This window comes from Cavia porcellus, unplaced genomic scaffold (genome assembly GCF_034190915.1).
Source record: "Cavia porcellus strain 051 isolate PalLab524CR breed Dunkin Hartley unplaced genomic scaffold, mCavPor4.1 scaffold_8, whole genome shotgun sequence".
NCBI classification, from domain to species: domain Eukaryota; kingdom Metazoa; phylum Chordata; class Mammalia; order Rodentia; family Caviidae; genus Cavia; species Cavia porcellus.
The window spans coordinates 92391914-92419057 of record NW_026947491.1 but is presented as its reverse complement, the minus strand read 5'-3'; the positions used below and the strand labels follow the sequence as shown (position 1 = coordinate 92419057).

At 43.4% G+C, this 27144-nt stretch overlaps 1 protein-coding gene and 1 long non-coding RNA gene across 4 annotated transcripts in view; one reads left to right on the top strand and one right to left on the bottom strand.

The window, feature by feature from the left end:
- The window catches only part of Washc4 (WASH complex subunit 4), a 47721-nt gene extending 41928 nt beyond the window's left edge, over window positions 1-5793 (bottom strand). For all 3 annotated transcript variants that reach the window (XR_010049480.1, XM_003461735.5, XM_063255493.1), the window contains exons 1-2: window positions 5637-5793; window positions 2659-2798 (exon numbers count right to left, since the gene is read on the bottom strand). Coding sequence is in view for 2 of the 3 variants with exons in the window: in XM_003461735.5 (XP_003461783.1) it covers window positions 2659-2798; window positions 5637-5697 (201 nt within the window). In the remaining variant the exon portion in view is untranslated. The remainder of the gene's footprint in view (window positions 1-2658; window positions 2799-5636) is intronic.
- Window positions 5794-5867: 74 nt separating this feature from the next.
- On the top strand, window positions 5868-26486 carry LOC101787023 (uncharacterized). Its single transcript, XR_002792013.2, has 3 exons — window positions 5868-6463; window positions 19066-19129; window positions 23993-26486. It is a non-coding gene; the product is annotated as an uncharacterized LOC101787023 (long non-coding RNA).
- Window positions 26487-27144: the final 658 nt, after the last annotated feature.

Sequence of the window (27144 nt, the reverse complement as noted above, 5' to 3'; positions counted from 1 at the left end):
CACATCTGAATTTGAAAAATCACTAAACTTTTAAATACACAAATTGAGCCCAGCTAAAATTTTTGTCCACTTGTCTTCTAAGTCCACCTCATTTCCCCATCTTCATAAGAGCATCTACACAGGACACTTTACAGTAAACCTGAGATCCCTCTTTTGGTGACAAACTAACAATTAAGTGCTTTATGTAGGCAACTTACAAATTGTCTCATTCAGGTGTACTTCTGTTTAGAGACTCTGTGTTTATGACTCTCTCAACCATATAAGCAATGAACCATCACACTAAAACATAAAATAGTAGCCCAATAATGGAATTAAAAAGAAGTTCCGCAGGCAATTGGGGAAGATGCCGATATGGGTCCACATGATGCAATCCAAGCAGTCAGAAGTCATCCACAGGGGAAGGTGAAAACTAAGACAATTCCAGCCCTTCGTAACACCTGAGTTTAACAACAACAACCCCGAGACAAACAAACAGATTTTCATGATCATAACTGGAAGAGGCTCTTACGGCCAAAATCTTTAAAAAATATCAGCAAATGAAAGTGACAAATCGGTAAAGCTCATCATCCCTAGAGACAATGTAGGTTGAGGACTACACTCTCCGAGGGAAGTTCTGTAACTCACACATGACAACACTCAAGAACAGCAGAAAACACTAAATTTGGGTGCAAAAGAATTTTTAAAGGAGGAACAGCCTACCCAGCCTGCAAGACAAAAAAGTCAAAACAGGGGCTGGGGATTTAGCTCAGCGGCATAAGCACCTCCCTTGCAAGCAGGTGGTTGTGAGTTCGATCCCTGGTACCGAATAAAAAAAAAAATTCAAAACTAACTTAGACTTACATGTACACAAACCATCAGTATCATGGGTAGGAACAGGCTCAGGAGCTGGCCTGCGAGACTCGCCACCTAGCCAGGTATGTCCCTTCACGTACGTAAATAAGTTGCTTAACTTCCAGACACCTCAGTTCTCATTTGCAAAGGGAGATACTGTATTTACATAATAGAGTGCTGCAGAATTTAAAAGTTAATCAACTGTCCAACAACGTAATTATGAAAAGCCAAATTTAAAAACAGGCAAAGGCATGTGCTACAGTTTCTGCTATTTGAGAAGCTGAAGCAGAAAAATTGCTTGAGTCTAGGAGTTTAGATCCAGCTTGGGCAACATGGCAACACCATGTCCAAAAAAAACCTAACCAACCAACCAATCAAACAAACAAACAAAACAAAAACCAGGGTAAAAATATCAGCATAACATTTCTCCAAAAATATACAAATGACCATAAGCCTATGAAAACATGCTAACCTCATCATCATCCAAGAAACGCAAACCAAACCATGAGATGACTGTTTAACACCCACTAAGATGGCCCTAATTAGATCCTAGAGCCACACCTGTGATCCCCACATATGGGGAGCTGAGGCAGGAGGATCCCACGAATTCAAGGCCAGCCTGAACTACAGTGAGACACTGTCTCAAAAAAAGAAAAATATGTACATATGAAAGACAGTAAGGAGTGCGGAGAATGATGTGGAGAAACTGGACTCTTCATCTGCTGGTAGAAACGTAACCGGTACAGCTGCACTGCGACATCTGGCAGAGGCTCATGAAGTCATACACAGCTACCACAGGACCCACCAACACGCCTCTAAGAGAAATGAAATGAAAACGTATCTACACAAAAACAGATACACAAATGCTCACTGCAACGTTATTCCTAAGAGCCCAAAGAGGAACACACTCCACGGCCCAACTGATAAATGCGTATTGACATGGTAAAGCATTCCACACAATGGAGTATCATTCAGTAATAAAAGGAAGTACTAACTACGAACCACATGGGTGAGCTGAGCACACCTGCTACGTGAAAGCAGCCAGGCACAAAGGACCACATGTGGAATGGCGCTGCTTATATAAAACATTCAAAAGAGACACCCATACAGCTGCAAAGGTAAACTAAACTGATCTGTGATTGTCTAGGTCTGGGGGCGTTGGTGTGACATGGGGGACGGAGATGACCACTAATGATTTCTTTCTAGGGTGGTAAAAACAATCTAAAATCTCTAAAGTAGTACTGACTGCACAATTCTGTGAACACACTAAAAACCACCACTGCACAATTTAATGACAGATTATATGACATGTGAACTACACATAAAGAAAGCTGTCACAGGACCAGGGTATAGCTCAGTGGCACAAGTGCCTGCCAAGCAAGCATCAGGTTGTGAGTTCAATCCCTGATACCACCAAACAAAAAAACATAGAAAGCTGTCATTAAAAAAAAAATATGTGATTTAGGGTAGTATGTAGTACCTAGATTTCACAAACAAAGCTGTGCATTTACTGTATGCAAAATAACCACAATAAGAAGCAACAAACAGCCTCAATATTCTACCCAACCCTCTTTACTCTCTTGATAAGGAAAAAAGGGCTAATGCAAAATACCAATTATCTGACACTAAAGCCTTTAAGTGTGCACCATGCTTTCAAAAATTAAATTTTAAAAACACTTCAAGGCTTAGAGAAAAGGAAATAGCAATTTTTCAAAGTTTCTTTCCACTGTCAGATTTCAAATAAAAATATTTTGTTTCTTAAAAGGACATTGTCAGGACATGGTATGCTTTAAAAATTACCATAATAATAAAAAAACCAAATCAAACCTTTAACGCTATAGGGTCCAGATTGAAATCCCAAACATCTCCGATTGACTCATCCAGGGCATCCTCGATTCTTCTCAGTTGTGATGTATAATCCTCAAGAAATTTCCCATAATTCTTAAGCTGGACTTCAGCATGAATTTCTAAATTTAAATTTTAAAACAGCATAAGTAAAAGTAATAAATTACAGAACAAGTCCTTCAAATAACTTCACAAGTCACAGCGAAGCAGTGTTAATCATTACTTCGGGATGTCTAAACTTCTTGAAAATAGTTCCAAACTTAAAAACTCATCTAGCTTTTAACGTTTCCCAAATAGTTAAAACAATTTTAAAAGCAGCAGGCAACCTGTTCGCCCCATAATCTAGGGCTTCTTATCTGTCTGAACATCCTGAACCAGATACAAAAGTCTATGTCATCACAGAATATTTTTAAAATATGGCTTAAAATATTAATTCTACATCCAGTAAGCTGTTCCAAAATGCACCTACATTTTGCTTCCCCTCCCCTCTTTGGCACTAGGGAGACTGAACCTAACACCTCTGCACTAAAGTTACACCCTCAGCCCACTGTATTTTGTCTGAGACAAGATCTAAATTGCCCAGGCTGAAGATGAACTTGGAAACCCTCTTGCCTCTGCCTCGTAGAGGGGTGAGATTACAGGGATATGCCATCATGCCTGGCTTCTAAGCATTTTTAAATAAAAGGTTTGGACCCGCTGTAACATCATGGCTTTCACTCCTGTAATGAATACAATCTACAAGATAGCTCACTGGCTTAATTATTTAGCTACCATAATTGAGTAGCAAAGGCTGATAAAGAAGGCTAACACTAGAACACTATGCTATTTGCAGATTGTACACATAATAGGTGAATTTCAGCTTAGTCACTGGAGTAAAGTGAACAAAAAAGTGCCCATTCATCAACATTAATGAGACCAATATTTCATCTTATACAGAAGAACCCATTACTTACTCCCAAAGGCAGCAAATTAACTCAGTTTCTTTCACTGACCTGCATAACTTTTTTTCTTTTTTTAAGAAGACACTGAAACCCAAAATGCGTAAATTTTGTTGTAAAAAAAAGTGCTCTAAAGGATACAACTGCAAGTATGTTTAGGTGTGTTAAGATAGATGACCATATTACTGAGTTTTTGTTGGATCACTGAACACAACTGTTTGCAGTCTCACTGTTTGAATGTCCACTTTGTATGCTTTAATCCTGTAACTTGAACAACTATTTCTAAGATGACAATATGTAATCTATTAACTAGTGATTTCTTACCGGTTTTTTTTTTTTTTGTAATTCTGTATTACTTGTACCCTTATACTCTTTTTTTTTCCTTTAAATAAAAAAAAGAAGACGTTGAATAAAATATCGCTTTAAGTTAGCAACACAAAGCCAGGAAGCCTAAGGGAGGCAGTCTAAAGAGCTGCTCATGCTCTGAATCTGGTGTTATCAACTTAGTTCACCAGGGTTCCTATCTTGCTACAGCATTAACCTGGGCGATTCCGGAGAAGCAATTAGTCTAGGTACGATCCACGGTCCAAAAATAAATGAAAACCAGCCACAGAAGAAACAATCCTCTTTCCTACTGCTAACAATTTTCTAAGTCTCGGAACCCCAAGTTGATGTCAAATTCTGTTAAACGACAAATGACCTGAGAGCACTTCATTTGACCAGAAAACGAGCTCTTAAACAGTGCAAGAAAAATACGCCAAAGAATCGCTCCTCGGTCTCTCTGGGGATTCACAAGGTCACCCTTTACAACACCTGGGGTAACACTAACTTCCTCGCTAAGTTAACGAGCAGCCATAAACTGATAAAAGTGCAGACGGGGTAGAAACAACACCTTTACTCTGACAATTCCAAAGACCGAACAAGCTCATCTCTTCCATCAGATTCATTCCTTATCTTTCTTTTCCGAACAGCCTGGAGAGTAGAAATGGCCATTGAGTGAATCAGGTCCTCCTACTGCCAGGTCGACTATTTTCAAACCCAATCATGTAATGTTCCAAAAGATACTAACCCGGGCAATTTTTCCTATAAAACATCAGACCAGACAACCCACAGCTCACAACGCCCCCCCACACACACACAAATGCCATCTTCTCCAAGGTGTTCTTCTGAGATGCTGCATAAGAGCTAGAAATTTAGGGAATGCAACTTGTAAACTGCAAACCATCCAGGAGGTAGATAACCTTTCTTTGAAAGGGGACTAAAACCTAGTAATACCTGACTTAGCAGACACTAGTCTGTCTTTGTAAAATAAATCAAGACCCTGCTAAGATTTTTTTTAATGGCATCCCACCTTTTGGTAAAAATAACACTTAAAAAATCCACAAACACCATAATCCAATATCTGTCTCTCATACTGAACACTATCACAAAAGATAATCTACAGACTGCCGCCGGGCATTCAACCTGTATTTAACCAAGAGGATTCGTTTTGCCTCTACATTTTGTTGGGGAAACCCGCATTCCGTTTTTAGCTGGCTTTCTCGAAGCAAACTCGGCGGCGGCGCCGCTGTCAGCTCCGAAACCGCGGGGGCCAGCTGCAGCCGCCGGCGGGGCGTTGTTCACTGTCCTTTTTCCTCCGTGCAGAGCTGTTTTCTAGCCACTTTCTCCGGCTGTAAGAACGTGCACAGCAACTTCCGAAAGTTGATTTGAAAGAAAAGGAAGAAAAACAGGAAATCGAAACAAGAACCCAGGGCTGGCTCCGGTGCAACCTGGGGTGCACAAACAGGGCCAGGACGGGGGCGGTGCTGCGGCAGGGCAGGGTAAGGCAGGGCAGAGCAGGGCTGGGCGCCCGCCTGGGCCCACCGTGCCCGAGTCCCCGCCGAGCAGCGCACGGAGCCCGGGCAAAGGCGGACGCCCCGGGTCCACGTCGCGCCCGCGCGCCCGTCCACTCGAGCCGCCGGAAGCGCCAGGACGAACCGCAGCGAACCGAGACACCCCGGCGTACCCCTGACTCCCCCTTACTCTGCGAGCCGTCATCCACGCGGTCGAACTCCCAGTCCGGAGTCAGGGTCTCCACCGCCATCACCCCGGGACCTCCCACAGCCGCAAACCACACCTGCCGGGGAGCAACGCAGGCCTCGCCCCGCGGGTATCCGGCGCGTGACTTCCGGTCCAGGCCCCGCCCCCGCGCTGCGGGCGGGCGCATGGGCTGCCGGGAAAACGAGTCTTCCGGCCGGCGCCAGATGCGCTCGCCGCGGCAGCGGCGGACTCAGCGCGCCCTTAGATTTTGCGGCTGCTTTGCCTTGCTTGGCTGAGCGTGTCACGCTGCGCAGCGCTTTCCACTCCGCCTTGTGTCTCTGATGGGTTTGTGCCGTACGAAATTCGCCGAGTCTTAGTGGCGGTGGTCCAACGTAGCGAATCAGCCAAAAAATAGCAGCCTATAAACATCATCTTTCTTCTCCCCTCAGCCCAAAGTAAACTTCCTGTTTCTTTTCCCGCGCGCGGGAGGCTCCTCCAATCGGCTGCTGCTACGTCATCTGGCCCGCCTCCCAACTCCTCTGCCGCGCAACCTAAAACCATCCCATGCAGCCTTGGTTCCACTCTGAGGCAGCCTGCACTCTGCTGCAGCTCTTGTGCGCCTGCAGTAAAGGCCGCTTTCTCTCTCTCTGTTTCTCAACTGCACCGAAAAGCCTAACATTTCCGGTGCCATTAATCAGATAGGCGGGGTGATAGCTCCTGGGGGTCCCCCGGTTTGAGCTCCCCCTGCCCACAGCCGCGCCGTTTCGCTCTCCCTCTGCTGCGCCGATCCAAGCCGCCATCCAGCACCGCCGCCCCTCCGGTTCTCACAGGTGAGCCACCTCTCGCGCCGGGTTTTTGCTCTTGAAGTCGTGGGGATCCGGTCGGGATTGCCCTCACTTCGTGGCCACCCCCCCACTGTAAGACCAGTGTCGCGATGGAGACTCCAAGAACTCAGCTCTCATGTAAGAACAAAGGGGTTTTTATTATTCCGTGCGCACGGGGTCCCCCAAACAGGTGGGAACGGAGAACCCCGCACTCGAGCAGGGCTGTGTCTTTTAAAGCCTAAACCGCAAAGCAGCCAAGTGTTGTTACAGAAGCCAATCATAGCGATTAGAGCTGGGTTGATTGTGAGCTGTCCTTAAGAGATTGGGTTTCTTTGTGGGGCAAGGGAGGTGTTTTCCCAGAGGGGGTGGCACTTTTTAGGAACGGGCATTTGTCCCGTGACTGAGAAAAACAGCCTGTTTACCTCAAATGGCCCGGAAACACTGGGTCTTGTGGCGGTAGAGCTGCACAAGGCCTCTTGAATAGAAAAGTCTAACAGCAATTAACACCCTTAATTGCCTTACTTTAGCACCACAACCATCCTATTTGTAGAGGGCAACAATGGTTAACATATCAATTAGGTAAGATTTTATAATTCTTTACAGAGGAGAACATTGATTAACATATCAATTAGGTATCTCAGGCCTTTGTTTTATGGCCCTTAGGAAGTTAAAACTTAACCTAGTTAGATTTGCAGGGAGAAGGGGAAGGGAAGCAGCAGATGCAAGAGCTTTCTTGGTCTCTTTATTCCCTACTTTTCTTGTAGGTGGCCTCTAATCCTAGAGGTCAGTTGTAGCTAGGGGTTCATATTGTTGACGCATGACCATTATTTTGACCTGAGAAACTTGTCTCCTTATGAATTGGGTAATCCGGGCAGGGGGCAATGGCTAAGATTAGGATCAAAGTCACTAATGGTCCTACCAGTGGAAGGAGATAGGGGAGAGTTCTGTTCCACATTTTCCAAAGGGGACTTTCTAACAATTCTTTTCTTCTTTTTGCTAAATCTTCTTGTAGTTTGTGGATCTTATCTCTTACTATACCTGACTTGTTTGTATAAAAACAACATTTCTCCTGTAAGGCTAAGCAGATGCCTCCTTGATCTGCTGTGAGGAGATCGAGTCCCCTTCTGTTCTGAAGGACTACTTAAGCTAATGAATCAATTTGGTCTTGGATGTCTTGAAGGGTGCCAGAGATGGATTGCATGTCATCAATTAGCTTGTTGGAAAGCTTGGTATTAGGTATCGGCAGCCATAGCTAGGCCGGCCGTGCCGGTACTCACTCCGGCGGATATGCCAAGACCTATTAGCAGGGGGATAAACTGTAGTGCCCTCTTGGGGCGGTTTATAAAATAATCTAGCATGGGAACAGGTATGGGTTGATCTCCAGGCACAATTTCTATATCAGGCAGTACTGTAGCCATGGTGCATACTCCCGTCCAATTTTGGGGCAGAAAGACATGGGCCTTGTTGCCACAAACAAAAACATGTCCGGGGAGAGGACAAAGTAGTGAATCTTGGTTATTGTTATGGTTGAATACAGTCTCACACGTGGCAAACGATATTCCCCCTAGATCCAGGTCATAACTATTGTTTTGGGCGGGTCCAACCCAACAAGCAGTCATATTGAACCCTACGGGTTGCACTTTAAAAGGAAGGCTCATGAGGGTGCAGCTTTGGTGTTTCTCAGGATGAGAGGCATTGGGGGAAGGTAGAGCCAGCGGTATGGGTGTCCCAAAGGTCATGCATAACCAGCAGTCTTTAGCTAACTCTGGGTTAGTAACATTTAAGGCCTGGTGAGTAGTCGTCAGTATGTCTGTAGTTTGGACATCAAGATCTATTCCTCTCGGCTTTGGGAAGCAGGAGAGGATGGTAGTTGACCTCTGGGTAATTTATCATCTTTGTATCTTAGCGTCTGTTTCTATTCTTCTAATTGTATCTTGAGGGCCTCCACCATCAGTGATATGAATGGGAGCTTTTTTAAACCAGCATACCGGTGAGCCAATCTTTCCAACACATGGGGCCTGAGATAACTTATAATTTCCGGTAACAACTGAATTGGTGCTCCCATCTCCTCCTATAGTCCCTGTGGAAGTCTGAGTTAGAATGGCAGTAACATAGATTGTTTGGTTTGGGCCCATACATTCTGAGTAGGATGATGAATAGCAAGTGGCATGTACTGCCTCAGAATAAGTCCCGCAGGGACATGTTTTTATTTGGGATCTGCTGTTAAGGTTAGGTTTAGGTTTGAGATAGCATGTCCATCCCAGGAGTCCAGGGATGGACTCTTTATAGGCCACTTTGTCTTCGCAATCTATGGAATATCCTGTGGTCCTGGTTGAGCTTATAACGACTCCTGTCTTACAATTGCAGGGGTTTCCCAAGACACTTTTTATGATGGTGGTTTTGTCAGGAGGTGGCCCAAATCCCCCTTTTCCATGAGGCAGCATAAGCAGGCCACTCAAAATTCAGTATATAACCCTTATGTTTTGACTAAGCATCATAGACAGTCAAGCTAATTAATCCAAGAAATAACAGAGTATAACATACCTTAAAGGCCAGATTAACATCTGGAGGAGCGACTTCCCATAAAGCCACAGCAAACATGCATGTCTAGATGGACAATAGAATGAGGAACCATACAGGGTAGCAGAGCATATCAGGGGCCAGTAGGGCAAGCGCAGCGCAGCTTTACTTTTAGAGGATTGCCAGTCTGTTTTAATGTCCAGTTGTCCTCTGATGGAGGGGCAGGCTTTAGATGCGACGCATGGATCCAGGAAGCAACACCATCAACCTTGACTGCAGTGGGGGTGGTCAGCAGTACTTGATAGGGTCCTTTCCAGCGAGGCTGTAAAGTTTCAGCTTGATGGCAGCAGACCAGCACAAAATCCCCTACTTGGAGATTCATCGGGGGCATAAACCGATGACAGCTACTTCCAGAGGATCTTTTGTAGGCGATCGAGGGCGACAAGCCTATCAGACAGAAAAGTAGGTAATACTGCCGAATCATTTACTCGGGGAGACAGATCTCGGATAGGAGGAGGAGTGCCAAAGAGGACCTCAAAGGTTTGAGTTAGATTAGGGGGCATAGCCGAGGGAGTGTTTAGAGCACAGAAAAGGGCGTAGGGCAGGAGCATTGTCCAATCTTTTAAGCCAGTCTCAAAAACTAATTTAGTTAAGGTCTGCTTAATTGCTCTATTCATTCTTTCTACCTGTCCTGAGCTCTGGGGCCTATAAGCACAATGTAACTTCCAATCAATCCCCAGTATGTTGGCCAGCCCCTGACTTACCTTAGCCACAAACGCCGGCCCATTATCTGACCCAATCACCTTGGGTAGTCCGAAGTGAGGGAAGATTTCTTCCATCAGTTTTTTAGTAACTGTGGTGGCTGTCTCTTTTTTAGTGGGGTAGGCTTCGGTCCATCCGGAAAAAGTATCAACAAACACAAGCAAATATCTATATCCGTACTTGGTGGGCCTGATCTCAGTGAAGTCAACTTCCCAATATTGTCCGGGCATCGTGCCCCGTAATCTTTTTCCCGGAGCTAACTTAGTGGGGTGGGCATTAGTTAACTGGTATGCCTTGCGGTTAGCCACTACTTGAGTGGCGATTTTATGAATACTCAAGGGACTTATCCCCGGGTAGTTCTGGTGTTGAGCCAACAAGCACAGTTTTTTAGTCCCCAAGTGAGTAAGATGATGGGCCTGTTGAAGGTAAGTGGCCAAGTCAGGTTCATCGGGTTGTTTATCTGGTTGAACTTTTTTTTGAGGGAGAGTATTGAGTGCCAAAATTTGTGTGTCGCCCATGGCGGCTGATTTTGCAGCTTGATCAGCTAGATTATTTCCTTTTGTAATTGGGTCTGTCCCCCTTTGATGGCTGTTACAATGTATTATGGCCACTTTTTGTGGTAACATAACTGCATCTAGCAATTGGAGGATTTCTTGTCTATGTTTTATTTCCTTTCCTGCAGAGGTTAAAAGCCCCCACTGTTGATATATGGCCCCATGGATGTGGGCCGTTGCAAAAGCATATCGACTGTCCGTATAGATGTTCACCCGTTTTCCATTGGTGAGCTCTAAGGCCTTGGTGAGGGCTATCAGCTCGGCCCTCTGGGCTGAGGAGCCCTCTGTGAGTCCGGGTGCCCAAATTACTTTAGAGCAGTTGGTCACCTTGTAGGAGGAAGCTACTTCCATCAGTGAAGTATGTCAACTCAGCATATGGCAATGGTTGGTCTGTCAAATCTGATCAGACTCCGGTTTCCTCAGCTAGGATATCTTGGCAGGTGTGTAATACTGGTTCTGAGGTTTCTTCTGGCAGCAGAGTTGCGGGGTTGAGAGCTGCTGGGGCCCAAAAGCTATCCTGTCTTTGTTTAGCAAAAGGCTTTGATAATGAGTGATTCGGGCATTGGAGAGCCACCTGTCAGGGGGCTGACAGATAACACTCTCGCGGGTGTGTGGGGCAATGATAGTTAACTTTTGGCCCAAAGTTAATTTATCTGCATGCTTAGTGAGCAAGGCTGCTGCTGCAATAGCCTTTAGGCATGGTGGCCACCCACTTGCCACCACGTCCAGTCTCTTTGAGAGGTAGGCCACTGGTCGCTTCCATGGCCCAAAAGTCTAGGTTAATACTCCTCGGGCTACTCCCTTTTTCTGCTCTATGAAGAGGGTAAAGGGCTTATCTATGTTGGGAAGGGCCAGGGCTGGAGCTGACAAGAGAGCTCATTTGATGGCATCAAAGGCTTGTTGGTGACTCTTCCCATGTGAAAGGAGAATTCCCTTTTAGGAGTGGATATAGGGGGGCTGCCAGAGATGCAAAACCCGGAATCCACAGTCGACAGAACCCAGCAGTTCCAAGTAACTCACGTAACTGCTTTTGGGTCTTGGGTGGGGGAATCTGAGTCACTGTGTGTTTGCGTGCCTCAGTGAGCCACCTTTTACCTCCCTTTAGGGTGTAGCCCAGAAAGATTACCTCTTTTTTACAGATTTGGGCCTTTTTAGCCAATGCTCGATATCCCAAAGCAGCCAACTCACATAATAACACTCGAGTTCCGTTTTTACATTCAGATTCCGAGTCTGCTGCCAATAATAAATCATCAACATATTGCAGGAGAGTGAGGTAAGGATGTTGGGCCCGAAAAGTCAGTAGATCTTTGTGGAGTGCCTCATCGAAGATGGTCGGACTGTTTTTGAATCCGTGAGGGAGATGTGTCCAAGTCAGCTGTCCAGTAGCCCCTGTATCTGGGTCAGTCCATTCGAATGCAAACAGGGGCTGGCTGTCCTTATGTAGAGGTAGACAGAAGAAAGCATCTTTTAAATCAAGAAGAGTATACCAGGTCTTGGAGGGGTTTAGGCCACTAAGTAAATTATATGTGTTCGGCACCATAGGGTGAATATCCTCCACGCTGCTGTTAACCTCCCTTAGATCTTGGACTGGTCTGTAGTCATCTGTCCCGGACTTTTTAACCAGGAGCAATGGGGTATTCCATGCAGACCGGCAGGGAGTTAGCACCTTTAAGTCTAGAAGTCTCTGTATGTGTTTTTTAATTCCTTGGTGGGCTTCCTTGCTGATGGGATACTGTCTGACTCGGATGGGTGTGGCAGTGGCTTTTAAAGTAACCACCACGGGTGGTTGTTGTTTTGCCAGTCCGAGCCCCACCATTTCTGCCCAAGACTGCTTGAAATCAGTTAGCCACTCGTGGGGAATAGGTTGAGGTTCCAGTTTATCATAGAGCCAATATTCATCTTCCATATTTAGAGTCAATATTGTAACCGTGGGCTGTCCAACCTTTTGGTTACTGAAAGTCACTTGTGGCCCATGGGGTTCAAAGGAGATTTTAGCCCCTAGTTTGGTTAATAAGTCTCTTCCTAACAGGAGCAGGGCATTCAGGGATCACCAGGAAGGAATGTTTTACTTTTCCTCTGCCTAGATCCACAGTATGCTCGGTTGTCCAGGAGCGGTACTGGCTCCCATTTGCCCCTTGGACCAACGACCTTTTGGATGAGAGTGACCCTAAGGGGGCCGAATAAACCGCTCCTGTATCGATCTCAAAGTCCACAGGAGTCCCCTCCACTTTAAAAGTTACCCTGAGCTCGGGGAGGGGAGTCGAGCTCCGAATTCCCTAATCTTCTTCATCGAAGACAAGCATGGGAGCTCGCTGAGAGGAAAGTTTTTCTTTTTCCTCTTTTTCTTTTTTCCTTGTAAGTCTCTTACAATCTTTAATCAAATGTCCTTTTTCTTTACAGTATGCACATTGATCTGGATCTAATGGAGGCCAGTTGGGCTTTTTCCTATCCGTCTTTGGCCTATTAACTACGGCGGCCAACATTTTTGCTAATTCTTTATTTTGTCTCTTATCTCTTGCCTGCTCCTTTTCCTCCTCTGTCTCTCTCTTATAGTGTACTTTCTCCACTTCCTTAACTAAATCTCTTAGAGATTTTGTAGTCCATCTAACCTCTGAAGCTTACACCTGATATCAGCGGCCGATTGGCAGATAAAGGTCATGGCCACTGAGCCTTGATGTCCCTCGCCCTGAGGGTCAAACGGAGTGTACCGGCGATAAGCCTCCATTAACCGTTCTAAAAACACTGAGGGAGTCTCAGTGGGTCCCTGAATCACTTCTCTTACCTTAGACAAATTAGTGGGGTGCCTCACGGCCGCCCAGAAACCCACTATCAGAGTCTGGCGATAGATGGACAGGTACTGCCTACCGTCAGGAGAGTTTGGGTCCCCTGCAGGTCGCCTCAGGGGGAACAGGTCATCAATTTGATCTGGAAGCTGGGTGGGTCTCCCATCTGTCCCGGGAACATTCTTTCGAGCTTCTAACAGGATCCCGGTCTCTTTCTTCTGTAGTAAAGAGAACTCCTAACAGTTGTTGACAATCATCCCATGTAGGCTGGTGAGAAAACATAAGAGAATCCATTAGCCCTGTTAGTTTGGAGGGGTCATCAGAGAAAGAGGGATTGTTATTTTTCCAGTTATACAAATCATAGGAGGAAAATGGCCAATACGGTAGGGAGGGCATTTCTCCCTCAGCTGCACCATCATTAATCATAGGCCCGCAGGGCCGAAGCAGGAGAGTCACCAGTGGGGCCGCCCACACGATGGAGGGCATGTTTACTTCGAGTCCCCTGGGCGGGGCCTTTGTTCCCAGGGGGACTTATCCAGGCTACGGGGGGGGGGGTGCAGAGGGCTTGCAGTTGAGGGGGTTGATCCTGGGGAGAGGGGGTCACTTTGTGGCGTCTGTGGGGCAGTGGGCGGGTAAGGAGGAGGAGGACAGGGAGGATCAGGGTCGGCCTCGAGGAGGAGGAGATCAGGTTGAGAGTCGGGTAGGACAGGCGGAGCCAAAGGTGTTTTCCCAGGCAGGAGTTTAGAGGTGTTTGGCTCACTGGGGGGGAGAAAGGGTTTTACCTAGGATGGGGGGTCCTCACGTAGGTCCTGCCAAACCAGAATGTAGGGTATCTGATCTGGGTGGCCGTGTCTACGAGGGCGGAAAATTACACCCGTTGTGGCCAGGATCAGGGGAAGGTGGAAGGTCCCTTCCGGAGGCCATTCGACTGCATAGGTGGGCCACTCTGAAGAACAGAAACACTGGGTCTTGTGGCGGTAGAGCTGCACAAGGCCTCTTGAATAGAAAAGTCTAACAGCAATTAACACTCTTAATTACCTTACTTTAGCACCACAACCATTCTATTTGTAGAGGGCAACAATGGTTAACATATCAATTAGGTAAGATTTTACAATTCTTTACAGAGGATTGATTAACATATCAATCGTTTGCCCAGAGGAAAAGGAAGACACACATTCACAGTAAGGCCAAGTTACAGGGATTACTATAATTTAAGGGAAGCTATTTTTGTGAAGAATGTACAATCTAATATAATCTGATGCAATTAACACAATTTGTGATGGGGCTACCTGGTAGAGAAGACCCGTGTGGTCAGGAGCTATTACCTCAGGCCTTTGTTTTATGGCCCTTAGGAAGTTAAAATTTAACCTAGTTAGATTTGCAGGGAGAAGGGGAGGGGAAGCAGCAGATGGTCTCTTCACCACCCACCCCGACAGCTGACAGAAGCCGCTGTTGAGATTTCTCCTGCTCCCACTCTGAGACAGGTGAGGACTCTCCAAGTAAAAGACCAGAAAATTAAAGGTTAAAAACAAGATACTGTTTCTCAGCTAAAAACAGAACTGGGCCTCATGACTCAGTCCTAACTCAGCCCTGCAGGAAGATCAAAAGAAAACATCTGCAAATGTGGTGTGCTCTGGCTGCACTGTGTCTAAAGATAAGTTGTGGAAAAAAAGGCAGTCAATCAACTCTAACCCGCTAGTCACCCTTGGTGATCTAACCAATCACAAATCGCCAACTATCCCGCTATCCCGCTCTAACTGCAATGATTGGCTTCCGTATCAAACGCTTGCTTTGCAGTTTTCACCCTTAAAAGCACCAGCCTCGCTTCAGTTCAGGGTTCTCTGTTCCCGCTTGTTTGGAGGACCCCGTGCGCACGGAATAATAAAACCCCTCTGTTCTTACATGAGAGCTGAGTCCTTGGGGTCTCCTTCACGACACCGGTCTTACGCAAGGGACTGTGACTCGGGTTCACAGCCTTTAGCTCACCTTTGATCCGGCCACAATGGGAAATGCGCCTTCCTGTCCTCAAAAGCACACTCTGCTCCGGTGCCTGTTAGAACACCTGGGCACTCTCAGGCTCTGGGGGAGCATAAAATAAAAAAAACTTATACTTTACTGCCAGACGATTTGGCCTCAGTACAAATTTGACAGTGGCTACCACTGGCCAAAGGAGGGCACTTTCGATTAAGCCACCCTTTGTGACTTACATACACAACTTTTGCGTCTGTTACAGCAAATGGTCAGAGATTCCTTTTGTTATGGCCTTTATCGCCCTCTGGGAGTATCCCCTCCTCATTCAAACGTGGGGCCACCAAGCAGCTTTTGGAGGGTTCCACATTATCAAACACCACTGAGCCTATGGGTCATGACCCTTCTGCCCTAGATCCTCCACCATACTCAAAGGACCCTTCCCATTCCCCACTATCCCCAGATTATCCTCCTCCTCCCCAGACTCCTTCCCCCTCCAGTTCCTCCTGTGCTCCACGGTCACCATTATCTCCACCAGCACACCCCACCAGAACTTCCTCCACTGAGCCCCTGCCATCTGGTGACTCCTCTCCGCCGCCTCTCTCTTGTGTCTGCCCCAACTCGCCATCATCTTGAGACCTCTCCCAAACATCGCCATCATTCCAAACTCTTTCATCATGGAGCCCACCACAGCCTCTGCCTTCTCCCAGCTGGGTGGGAGACACTAAAGGCCACATCCCTTTAACTCTCTCTTAAGTTTCCCAAATCACTGAATGTTTATGATCTTTCACTGCTGATCCTTACTATTACATCAGAAAACTTTCCTGAGTTTTCAAGCCTGTGTGCTGGATCCACAGTCTACATTATGGGGGTTGACTACCAACCTACACAGCCCCTCCAGACAGGGCTCATCCCTTGGAGGTTCCAAACCCATTTCTTCACTCATAATTTTCTTGTTACCCCAGCCTGCCCTGTACCCTCTTAGGTAGAGACCTTCTTCAAAGACTCAATTTTTCATATACTTTCTCCCTCCCCGAGGCTGTGATACTTCAAACCAAACCATTCTACACCCCTTCCTTCACCCCTCAGCTTCCCTCCTCTGTCACTGGTCCCACAGTCTGGGATGTCTCCAACCCTACTTGTGCCACCCATGCATGATCAATCGCTTGTTAACCAGTGGCTTCCTTAAAGTCACCCACCCACCTTACAACTCTACTGCCTGTGCTCAACAGCACAACGCTTAATGACTACAAGTATTTCCAGGCATAGTTGATAATGATTATTCTGGAGAAATAAAGGTAATGGCGTCCTCACCTAAATCCATTAGTACTGTCACTACTGGACAAAGGTTCACTCAGTTGCTACTCTTGTCTTTAATTTAGACCTCTAATAAGATAATTTCCCAGCAACAAGGTGATAAAGGATTTGGATCCTCAGTGTCTATTGGGCAGAGATAATTTCTACTCAAAAACCTCTTACGTCATTATGCCTAGATGATAAAGAATTCTCTGGCTAATAGACACAGGTGCAGATGTCACTGTTACTAAAAAGGAAGACTGGGCTCTGACCTGGCCCTTAGATATTACCATGACTCATTTAAAAGGTATAGGTCAAGGCCAAAACCCAGAACAATGTTCAAAATTTCTAACCTAAAAGGATAGGACAATCAAGGCACAATACAACCCTATGTCATAGCTGGATTACCAATAAATCTTTGGGGTAGAGATCTATTGGCACAAATGGTGTTAATTATGGGTAGCCCAAATGCCATTGTCACTGCTGAAATGCTGAACAGTGGATATTTACCTGGTATTGTTCTTGGAAAAAATAATACCGGAATGACAGAGCCCATAGAGACTATACCAAAGACAGACTGAGTCAGATTGGGCCATTTTCTGTAGGGGCCACTGACTCCTGTGATCCATGCAGACAAAATTACGTGGCTGTCAAAGGAGGCTACATGGGTCGATCAATGGCCTCTCACTTCTGAAAAGCTAGTGGCTGCGCAAGAGCCAGTGCAGAAACAGCATAAATAGCAGACCATATAGTTCCTAGTAATTCCCCATGGAACACTCCCATCTTTGTCATTAAAAAGAAATCAGGAAAAAAGCCCCTGACAAGGTTCAACTCACTGATCCATACACATACTTGGGTTTTCAAATGAAGGGACCTCAGATCTCTTCTCAGAAGATACAGTTGAGGGAGGCAAACTTCAGACTTTAAATGACTTTCAAAAACTTATTGGGGAGGGCTGGGGTTTAGCTCAGCGGCATAAGCGCCTGCCTTGCAAGCAGGCAGTCATGAGTTCGAATCCTGGTACCAATAAAAAGACCAAAAAAAAAAAAAAAACTTACTGGGGACATTAACTGGCGCATGCCTTACTTAAAACTTTGTAAGCAGGCAATACATGCTGTTGAACAGGCCATCCAATCCCAGACTATTACTTTTATAGATTATGGTAAACCCTTAAAATTTGTCATATGCAAGACCACTTTCTCCCCAACCACTGTCTTCTGGCAGACAGCACCATTGATGTGGATTCACTTGCCAGCAACACATAAAAAGGTCATTGAACCCTACTATCACGCCATATCTACCCTCATTCTCTTGGGGATAGAACAAGGAAAATGTTACTTTGGCAAGGAGCCAGATATTATTGTACTGCCTTTTACCAAAGAACAGATTGATTGGTTCATGCAGACAACTGAATTCTGGACCATTGCCCTTGCCTCCTACACAAGTTTATAGACAACCATTATTCCCCCAGACAAGCTTGTTAAATTTGCCAGTATACATTCATTTATCTTCCCTATGGTCACATCATTCAAACCATTAAAAATGCCTTATTAGTATTTACTGATGGCTCCTAAACTGGCTTGGCAGCCTATGTTTTTCAAGACCAAACTGTAACCTTCCAAACAAACAGTACATCAGCCCAGATCACAGAATTGCATGCTGTCACCACAGTCTTTTCTGCATTCTCCACTCAGCCTATAAATCTATATACTGACAGTTCTTATATCGCACACTCTGTTCCTCTGCTAGAAACAGCTGGTCAAATCAGAAATGCCTCCAACACTGGAGAACTGTTTAGGCAAATACAGGTGCTCATTACGAAAAGAACTTGCCCCTTCTTTATCGGACATCCACATGCTCACTCAACCACAAGTTTCCCTCTGCACTTTAGCTAACATTAACTCAAATGAAAATGTTACTTCACCACAAAAAAGTCATCAATTACACCATCTGAATGCCCAGATCCTCAGGCTTATGCACAAGATCACTAGAGAAAGAGCCAGACAGATAGTAAAAAATTGCCCCTCTTCTGCCACACACCTTGGAGTTAATCCCAGAGGACTGATCCCCAATGCATTATAGCAAATGGATGTCACCCACATTCCTGAGTTTGCCAACCTTAAATACGTTCATGTGACTATAGATACCTTCAGTGATTTCATTTTTACTGTGTCTAGACTGGCGAGGCTGCCAAATATGTGATTGGCTGTGGAGGAGGAGGAGTCACTTTGAAGGCCCTGGCCCCTTCGTGACCTGCAGTAAACAATAGCCCCCGGTATGCAGGACAGAGATGGGGCGGGAAGGCCCGACCCCAGTGAGGGAAAATGTTCCTCCCTCTGAACCCATGCTGTGTGACTCGGCTTTGTTTGCAGAGTCATGAGGAAGTGGCCAACCTTCAGGTGGCTAGAAAGAACAACCATAATTAAAAACATTCTTGCGCTAATGGAGTTCCTCCTGGGTTAGTGGGGCAAGAAGAACTGGTTTTGATTGTTTGCTTACCTTAGATAGTTTAGATAAACATTGTAGTTTGTCACAAAGAATGCTTTTTCAAGATAATCGTCTGTGCTCTGTCAGTTGATCTGGTTCACTATATAAGACCCTAAAAATAAAGACTTGGTGTGCAGTGCAGGCAGTGCAGTTGGCAATTGCTGTTTCTGTTTCTTTTCTTCACGCTGCACCCCCCGTGTCCCGATCTGGTGTGTGTGTGCCTCTTCCCGGGGTTCAGAGTGCACTAGACACTCTCAACAAGTGGTGCCCGAATCAGGGAACCCGACGGTCGCTTAGGAGAGGTGAGTGTATATATTTATTACGGGGAAATGGGACAATCTTTCTCTTCTCCTTTCTTAAAAATTCTTAAGCATTCACTTTATATGTATGGCATATCACTCAGGTCGGCTGACTTGGATATGTGTGTTCATACAATTAAAGAATATAATCCTTGGTTCCCGGATGAAGGAACTTTGGATGTAGAATTATGGAGGAGGGCGAGAGCTAATATAGAGAAGGCTATGCGACAGGATGAAAAAATTCCTTTACGTTTTTGGGCTATTTGGTCGGTTGTGTACTCTTTATTAAAAGCTATTGAAGATGAACATATTGTAGAAAATCTCCAACAAGAAATTAAACCGGTTATTCAGGAATTACCCCTCACAGAGGAGGAGCAAACTATAGTCCAAAATGACGCTATCGCTTTAACTAGTGAAAAAGCATCCAAACCAAAAGTACAACTCGCCGCAGCTGATTCGGCTTTAGGTGCCGCTGCAATGTCAACTTCTGATGATCGCCCACTATTACAGGCTATACAACGCCTAACACAGGTGGTAGAACAGCTTTCCATTAAGCAGGGCCTTCCTATATGTCCCTCCGCACCTCCCCCATCTAACCCTGACTCGAAGAAGGCTAAACTAGCTTTGGACGATATGCCAGAAACAGGGAATTCTGAAGACGAGGAAACGTCTGTCTTTCCTTTTCCTGTTAATAGGCCACAACCTGCGGATGGAGTGGCACTTCCCCCTAGATGGGAAGGATTTAATATGGATGACTTAGCAAAATTAAAAAAGGCCGTGACCCTTTATGGCCCTCAGGCTCATTACACTAGAGAATTAGTAAGGGCTGTAGCAGATCAATATGGTAATCTTGCTCCTTATGATTGGAAAACCTTGGCTAAAATTCTTTTAGAGGAGCCAGAATATTTACAGTGGCATATGTGGTTTATGGAAGGTTGTGCTGAGAAGGCAAGACAAAATGCTGCGGACCGAGATCCTAATGTTAGACTCATTTCCTATCCCATGCTTTCTGGTACAGGTTTTTATGATACTGTTAAACATCAGGCTGCGGCCCCAAGAGAGATTCATGCTCAATTAAGAAATATTGCTTTAGAAGCTTGGGATAAAATGCGGCCTCAAGGATCAGAATATGGATCTTGGGCTAAAGTTCTGCAAAGAACTAATGAACCGTATGTTGAGTTCATTGCAAGACTTCAAAATGTTATAGAAAAATCAGTAGTGGAGAAAGATTTACAACAATATCTCTTAAAACTTTTAGCCTTTGAAAATGCCAATGATGAATGCAAAAAGGTTTTAATTCCAATAAAAGATACTGGAACGATTGACAGTTTTATAAAACAATGTAAAGATTTAAATTCAGAATCTAAAAAAATTCAATTGTTTGCTGAAACCATAGTAACCACGTGGTATAATTTGCAGTCTAAAAAGGAACAGTCTTTGAAATGTTTTGGTTGTGGTCAGACAGGGCATGTAAAAAGGGCCTGTCCAAAACTTTTAGGCAATGATCAAGGAAAAAAATCTAAAGCCCCTGGCTTATGCCCAAAATGCCATAAAGGGCGTCATTGGGCTCGTGAATGCAGGAATAAACAAGTTAACTCAGCTGAACAGAAGGGAAACGGGAAAACGGGCCCTGCCCCGGGCCTGGGACAAATCAATGGGGGAAACCTACCATATTCTCTTTACAACCTGCCACCCAACACAGCGCCGCAGTGGACATACCAGCCGTAAAAGACAAAGAGTTAAAGGGCAGACAATCTCCCATGAGAATTCCTACAGGAATTTTTGGCCCCTTGCCTGCAGGAACCTTTAGCTTACTCACGGGTCAGTCTAGCTTAAATCAGAAAGGCATTACTATTCATTTAGGAATTATTGATGCAGATTATACTGGAGAAATTCAAATCTTGATGTCCTCACTTGCAGATTATAAATTATCAAAGGGAGAACGTATAGCTCAACTCATATTACTGCCCTATATCCCGATAGGATCCTCTTTTGTTCAGCGAACAGGAGGGTTCGGCAGCACTAACCCTATTAATGTAATGTGGACAGCTAAATTATCTCAACAACAACCTCTTTATTGAGCATAAGAAAATTCAAGCTCTTATAGATACAGGTTCAGATATTACTATTATTAAGTCTACTGATTGGCCTTCTCATATTACTTATATTATTATCCCATGTAATATAAAAGGAGTAAGTAAAACACCAGTAAATACAATTGGTCAAGCCACAATGCATATACATATAAAAAATGAAGAGGGTCAAGTTGCTGTTATTAAACCTTATATCTTAGAAGTGCCAGTTTCTATTTTAGGAAGAGATATATTAAAACAATGGGGAGCTCATATACATTTTTAATATTTTAGATGTCTCTGCAGCGTTGGGGAATGAATCCTTTAAAGCTTAATTGGAAAAATGATGACCCAATTTGGATAGATCAGTGGCCTTTAACTACTCAAAAGTTACAGGCAGCACAGGAATTGATTGATCAACAACTTTCTCTACATCATATAGAACCATTCACATCTCTTTGGAATTCTCCAATATTTGTGATAAAAAAGAAATCAGGCCGGTGGAGACTTTTGACAGATTTACGCGCTGTTAATGCATCTTTATATCATATGGGAGCTCTTCAGCCTGGCATTCCTTTACCTTCAGCGCTCCCTGCTGGTTGGCATGTATATGTTATAGATTTACAGGATTGTTTCTTTAATATTCCCTTACATCCAGAAGATAGAAAACGATTTGCCTTTTCAATTCCTTAAATAAATCATCAAAGACCTTATCAAAGATATCAATGGAGAGTGTTACCCCAAGGCATGATAAATTCTCCAACTATATGTCAAATTTATGTTGATGCAGCATTAAGATCAGTGCGTGCACGATGATCTCAGGTTTATACAGCTCATTATATGGATGATATATTATTCTCATATAATGATAAATATGTTTTAGAAGATATTTTGGAAACTTTACCTCAATATTTTTCCCCGTTTGGACTTGTAATAGCACAAGATAAAATTCAAAAGGAAGAAATTAGTCATTATTTGGGATATATTCTTACTAGACAAAAGGTGATTCCACAAAAAATGTCTATTAGGAGAGATAAGTTATCCACTTTAAATGATTGTCAAAAATTATTAGGAGATATCAATTGGCTCCGTCCCACACTAGGTATTCCTACTCATGCATTACAAAATTTATTTGCTACTTTACAGGGCTCTTCAGACCCATCTAGCCCTCGTACATTAACAGCAGAAGCAGAGCAGGAATTACAGTTTGTAGAACAACGAATTAAGGATGCATTTTTAATTAGGATTGATCTTCAATTGCCTCTCTAAGTTTATATATTATTAATACTTTTCAATATCCCTCTGCAGTTTTGGGCCAGAATGCTATGCCAGTAGAATGGGTATTCACTAAAACTAAGCAATCTAAAAATGTTATGCTTTATATTGATATGGTTGCCTCTTTAATTATGAATGGTAGGGCTCGTTCTATCACTTTGATAGGAAAAGATATAAACAATATAGTTATCCCCTTAACTAAGGAACAATGGAAATATTTGTTATCATTTACTCAAACCTTACAAATTGCCTTAGCAGATTTCATCGGAACCTTTTCATATCATTTTCCTAAAAGTAAATTATGGGACTTTTTTAGACATCAACAATTTGTGGTTAACACTTTATTAGCTGTACAACCAATTCCACAAGCTTTGACTATATTTACAGATGGATCTAGAAATAAAGCTGCATATTGGACTCAAAAATCTTATTGGGTACATCAGACAAATTTTAATTCTGTACAACAAAATGAACTTTTTGCTATATTGCAAGTGTTTTTAGATTTTCCTTTCCAACCTATTAATATTATAGTCGATTCAGCCTATTCTGTTGGAGTAGTGACAAATATCTATTCAGCTGTGTTTTATTCTAATAAACCTACCTTATTGTCTTTATTTCAAAAATTACAAATACATGTTCAAAAAAGAAACCATTCTTATTTCATTACTCATTTACGTTCTCATTCTCAGTTACCTGGACCATTAGTATCAGGTAATAGAGCAGTAGATTCTTTAGTTATGTTTACTACACCTGTTGAAGAACATTAATTTAATCATGCTAGTGCCGGACATTTACATTTTAAATATGATACCCTTTACAGAAGCTAAACAAATTGTAAAAGCCTGCCCTATTTGTAGGCCCTTACACTTAAGAATCACCCCCTCAGGTGTTAATCCTAGAGGAACTCAACCCAATGAGTTATGGCAAATGGATGTTACACATGTGCCCTCTTTTGGTCGGCTTTCTTATGTGCATGTAACTATTGATACTTTTTCTTCATTTCTATGGGCCACTGCCCAACAGGGAAAATCCACTAAAAATGTTATTATACATTTATTAGAGACTATTGTAGTTATGGGAATTCCCTCTAAAATCAAAACAGATAATGGACCCACTTATATTAGCAGAACATTTAAACAATTTTGTGATCTCCATAATATCATTCATGTCACAGGGATTGAATATAATCCCCAGGTTCAAGCTATTGTTGAAAGGGCACATGGCACTCTTAAATTACAATTTAAAAAATTAAAAAGGAGGAGTCAGGAGGATATTCAGATACCAATACTGTTTAAATTGCAAAACAGTCCAAAAACATTACTGCATCAGGTACTGTTTATTTTAAATTTTCTCAATTTACCACAAGGTGAAATATTAACAAGGGCTGAAAGACATTTCAAACAGCAGCAACAACCGTATGTGATTAATGAGCCTATTTGGACTAAAACAGCCCCAGAAGCAGAATGGGAAAAGGGCACATTGCTTTAAAAGGGGAAAGGTTTTGGTTATATCTCCACAGAACATGGAATTCAACAATGGGTCCCTGGACGATGGATCAAGATCCGCGCCTCGAGGCCCTCTTCGCCAATCCCGGAGACAACTCCCCCAGGAACCGTATCCTCCGAGGCAAGCTCGAAACCAGCTAGAGGATGAAGATAATGAACCTGTCCCTGTTTCCGCCATGGCCAGATTACAGCTAAGAAAATCCCGCCTCCATTCAAGGCGATCAAATTTAAACCCTCTCCCTACATGGGGACAAATAAAGAAATTGATCCAAGAAGGGCAATGGCTTGTCCTTCAAGCAGGGAAGCCTTTAACCCTAAAAATTTGTTTTTAGCTTTATGTGCCTTGCTCACCGTTGCATCGGGGACTGAGGTACCCCAACATTCTTACTGGGCTTATATTCCAAATCCCCCTTTACTGGAAGCTGTAGTATGGGGAACTATTGATATATCACTATATACAACACCAAGGGAAATTTTGTCAGCACCGTGGGCTGATTTAACCCCCCATAATCAGGATGATGGAACATTGTTCAGTTTTACTTATTATGGCAATCAACGGCCTATTTGTATTGAGGAACCACCTTGCATCCCTCTGGGATGGCAGTATTGGATTCAACATGGAATTAAAGCAGGCAGCAAAAGGACAAGGCTTCAAGCTTTGGCTGCTAAAACTTTTAATGTTACCTGAAAAAATTTAACAGTGCCTGATAAAAACACATATCCTGTATGCCCTGATTTCACTTATAATAATATTTCTTATAATTTCATAATTTCGCAACAATGTATGGGGAAGTTTGCTAAAAATATTGATGGATATATTATTTGGGGACCATTTGGGAAATTTGTTAATGGATGTGCTAAATAGAATGAGACAAGATGTAATCTCTCTGTTATATATAGTCTTCCAGATCCGAAGAACATAACTGATGGAGCTCCCGTCTTCCCTCAAAAGACACATCTCCTGTAGTGGGGAGACGGTGGAATCGACAATCCTGCTGTTGCAGCTGAAGAGTACCCTCATAATCTCCAAAGTCACATTTGGAAGATTCCAGACACTATGCAACCTGTAACCTTGTACAATGTTTCCTATTCAGGAACTAGTCAATCTGTATCTACTACTTATAATTTTACTAAGTTTATGATTTATAATATTACTGTTTGTGCACCTCTGCCTTATGTCTTTTTAGTGGAAACTTTTAATTTTACACATTTTTCTTGTACTTGTTTAAATTGTCAGTTGTTTACCTGTTTAAATAGCACATTAAGTTTCACTAAACCTTATACAGTTATGCTTTTACAACAAAAAAACTCGTATTTGGTTACCTATAAATCTTACTCGACCATGGTCTTAAGACCCAGTAATTTCTGTTACTACTGAATTTTTTCAACATCTATTAAAACGTACAAAAAGTTTTATTGAAATAGTGGTCGCTGTATTGTTGAGTCTGATAACTGTGGCGTCTTTGGCAGCAGTCTCGAGAATAGCTTTACAAACCTCTTTACAAGCAAAACATGTTGTGGAACAATGGCATGAGAATTCTCATGAACTTTGGTTAACCCAATGGCAAATAAATGCTAAACTACAACAGCAAATAGACCTTCTTAAACAAACAGTTGAATGGATGGGAAGGAAAATATTGGCTCTTCAGCATCAAGTGTTTTTAAAATGTGATTGGAATTCAACTCCTTTCTGTATAACACAACGACCATATAATCAAACGAAACATGAATGGGAAATGATTAAAATGTATCTAAATGGAAACACTTCTGCCCAGGAGGAAATAGAATCTTTGCATAATCAAATTGACAGAGATTTTGCAAAGCATAATGATGATGAATCCCTGGCACAATTTGCTCAATTGCTTGCTCATTCCTTGGAAGGGCTGGACCCTAAAGGAATTTGGCAAAGCTTTACCCACACTTTAAGCGGCATGGGACTTAGCTTGATTATAGCTCTCATTGCCATAGTTATTGTGTGTTTTTACTGCATAAGACGAAATGCTACAAATAATCTGGTCTTATAAAAATTGTTCTTAAAAAATAAAAAGGAAGGAAGTGTGGAGGATGAGGAGTCACTTTGAAGGCCCTGGCCCCTTCATGTCCTGCAGTAAACAAGAGTCCCCGGTATGCGAGACAGAGGCAGGACAGGAATGCCTGTTCTCAGTGGGATCTTCTCACCCTCTTAAAACCATACTGTGTGACCTGGCTTTGTTTTGCAGTCATGAGGAAGTGGCCGGCCACCCTTTGTGACACTAGCAACAAACATAATTAACAACATTCTTGGGCTAATAAATTTCCTCCTGGGCTAGAGGAGCTAGGAGAACTGATTGTGCTTGTTTACTTCACTTAGATAATTTAAAATAAACATTGTAGTCTGTCACATTGTAGCTTGTCACAAAGAATGCTTTTTCACTACTTAATTGTCTGTGCTCTGTGAATTGATCCGGTTTACTATATAAGAATCTTAAAATAAAGATTGTACGTGCAGTGCAGTGCAGCCAGTAGCAAGTGCCGTGTCTCTTCTGTTTTCTTTTCCGAGTGCTGCACCCCCCGTGTCCCAGTCTCTGTGTGCGTGTGTGCCTTTCCCAGAGTCAAGAGTGCACTAGACACTCACGACTGGCGCCCGAACAGGGACTCCAAAGGTCGTTTAGGAAAGGTAAGTATATTTTTATTTCGGGGATATGGGACAATCTGCCTCTTCTCCTTTCTTAAAAATTCTTAAACATTTATCATCTATATATGGCATATCGCTCCAGTCAGCTGACTTGGATATGTGTATTGATACAATTAAAGAATACAATCCTTGGTTTCCAGATGAAGGAACTTTGGATGTAGAAGTATAGAGGAAGTCGAGGATTAGTATAGAAAGGGCTATGCAACAGGAGGAGAAAATTCCTTTACGTTTTTGGGCTATTTGGTCGTTGTGTACTCTTTATTAAAAGCTATGGAAGATGAACATATTGTAGAAAATCTTCAACTAGAAATTAAACCGGTTATTCAGGAATTGTCCCTCACATAGGAGGAGCAGACTGTAGTTCAAAATGACGCTATCGCTTTAAGTAGTGAAATGACTCCAAACCAAAAGTAAAATTCGCTGCTGACTCAGCTTTAGCTGCCGCAGCAATATCAACTTGTGACGACCACCCAATTTTACAGGCTATACAGC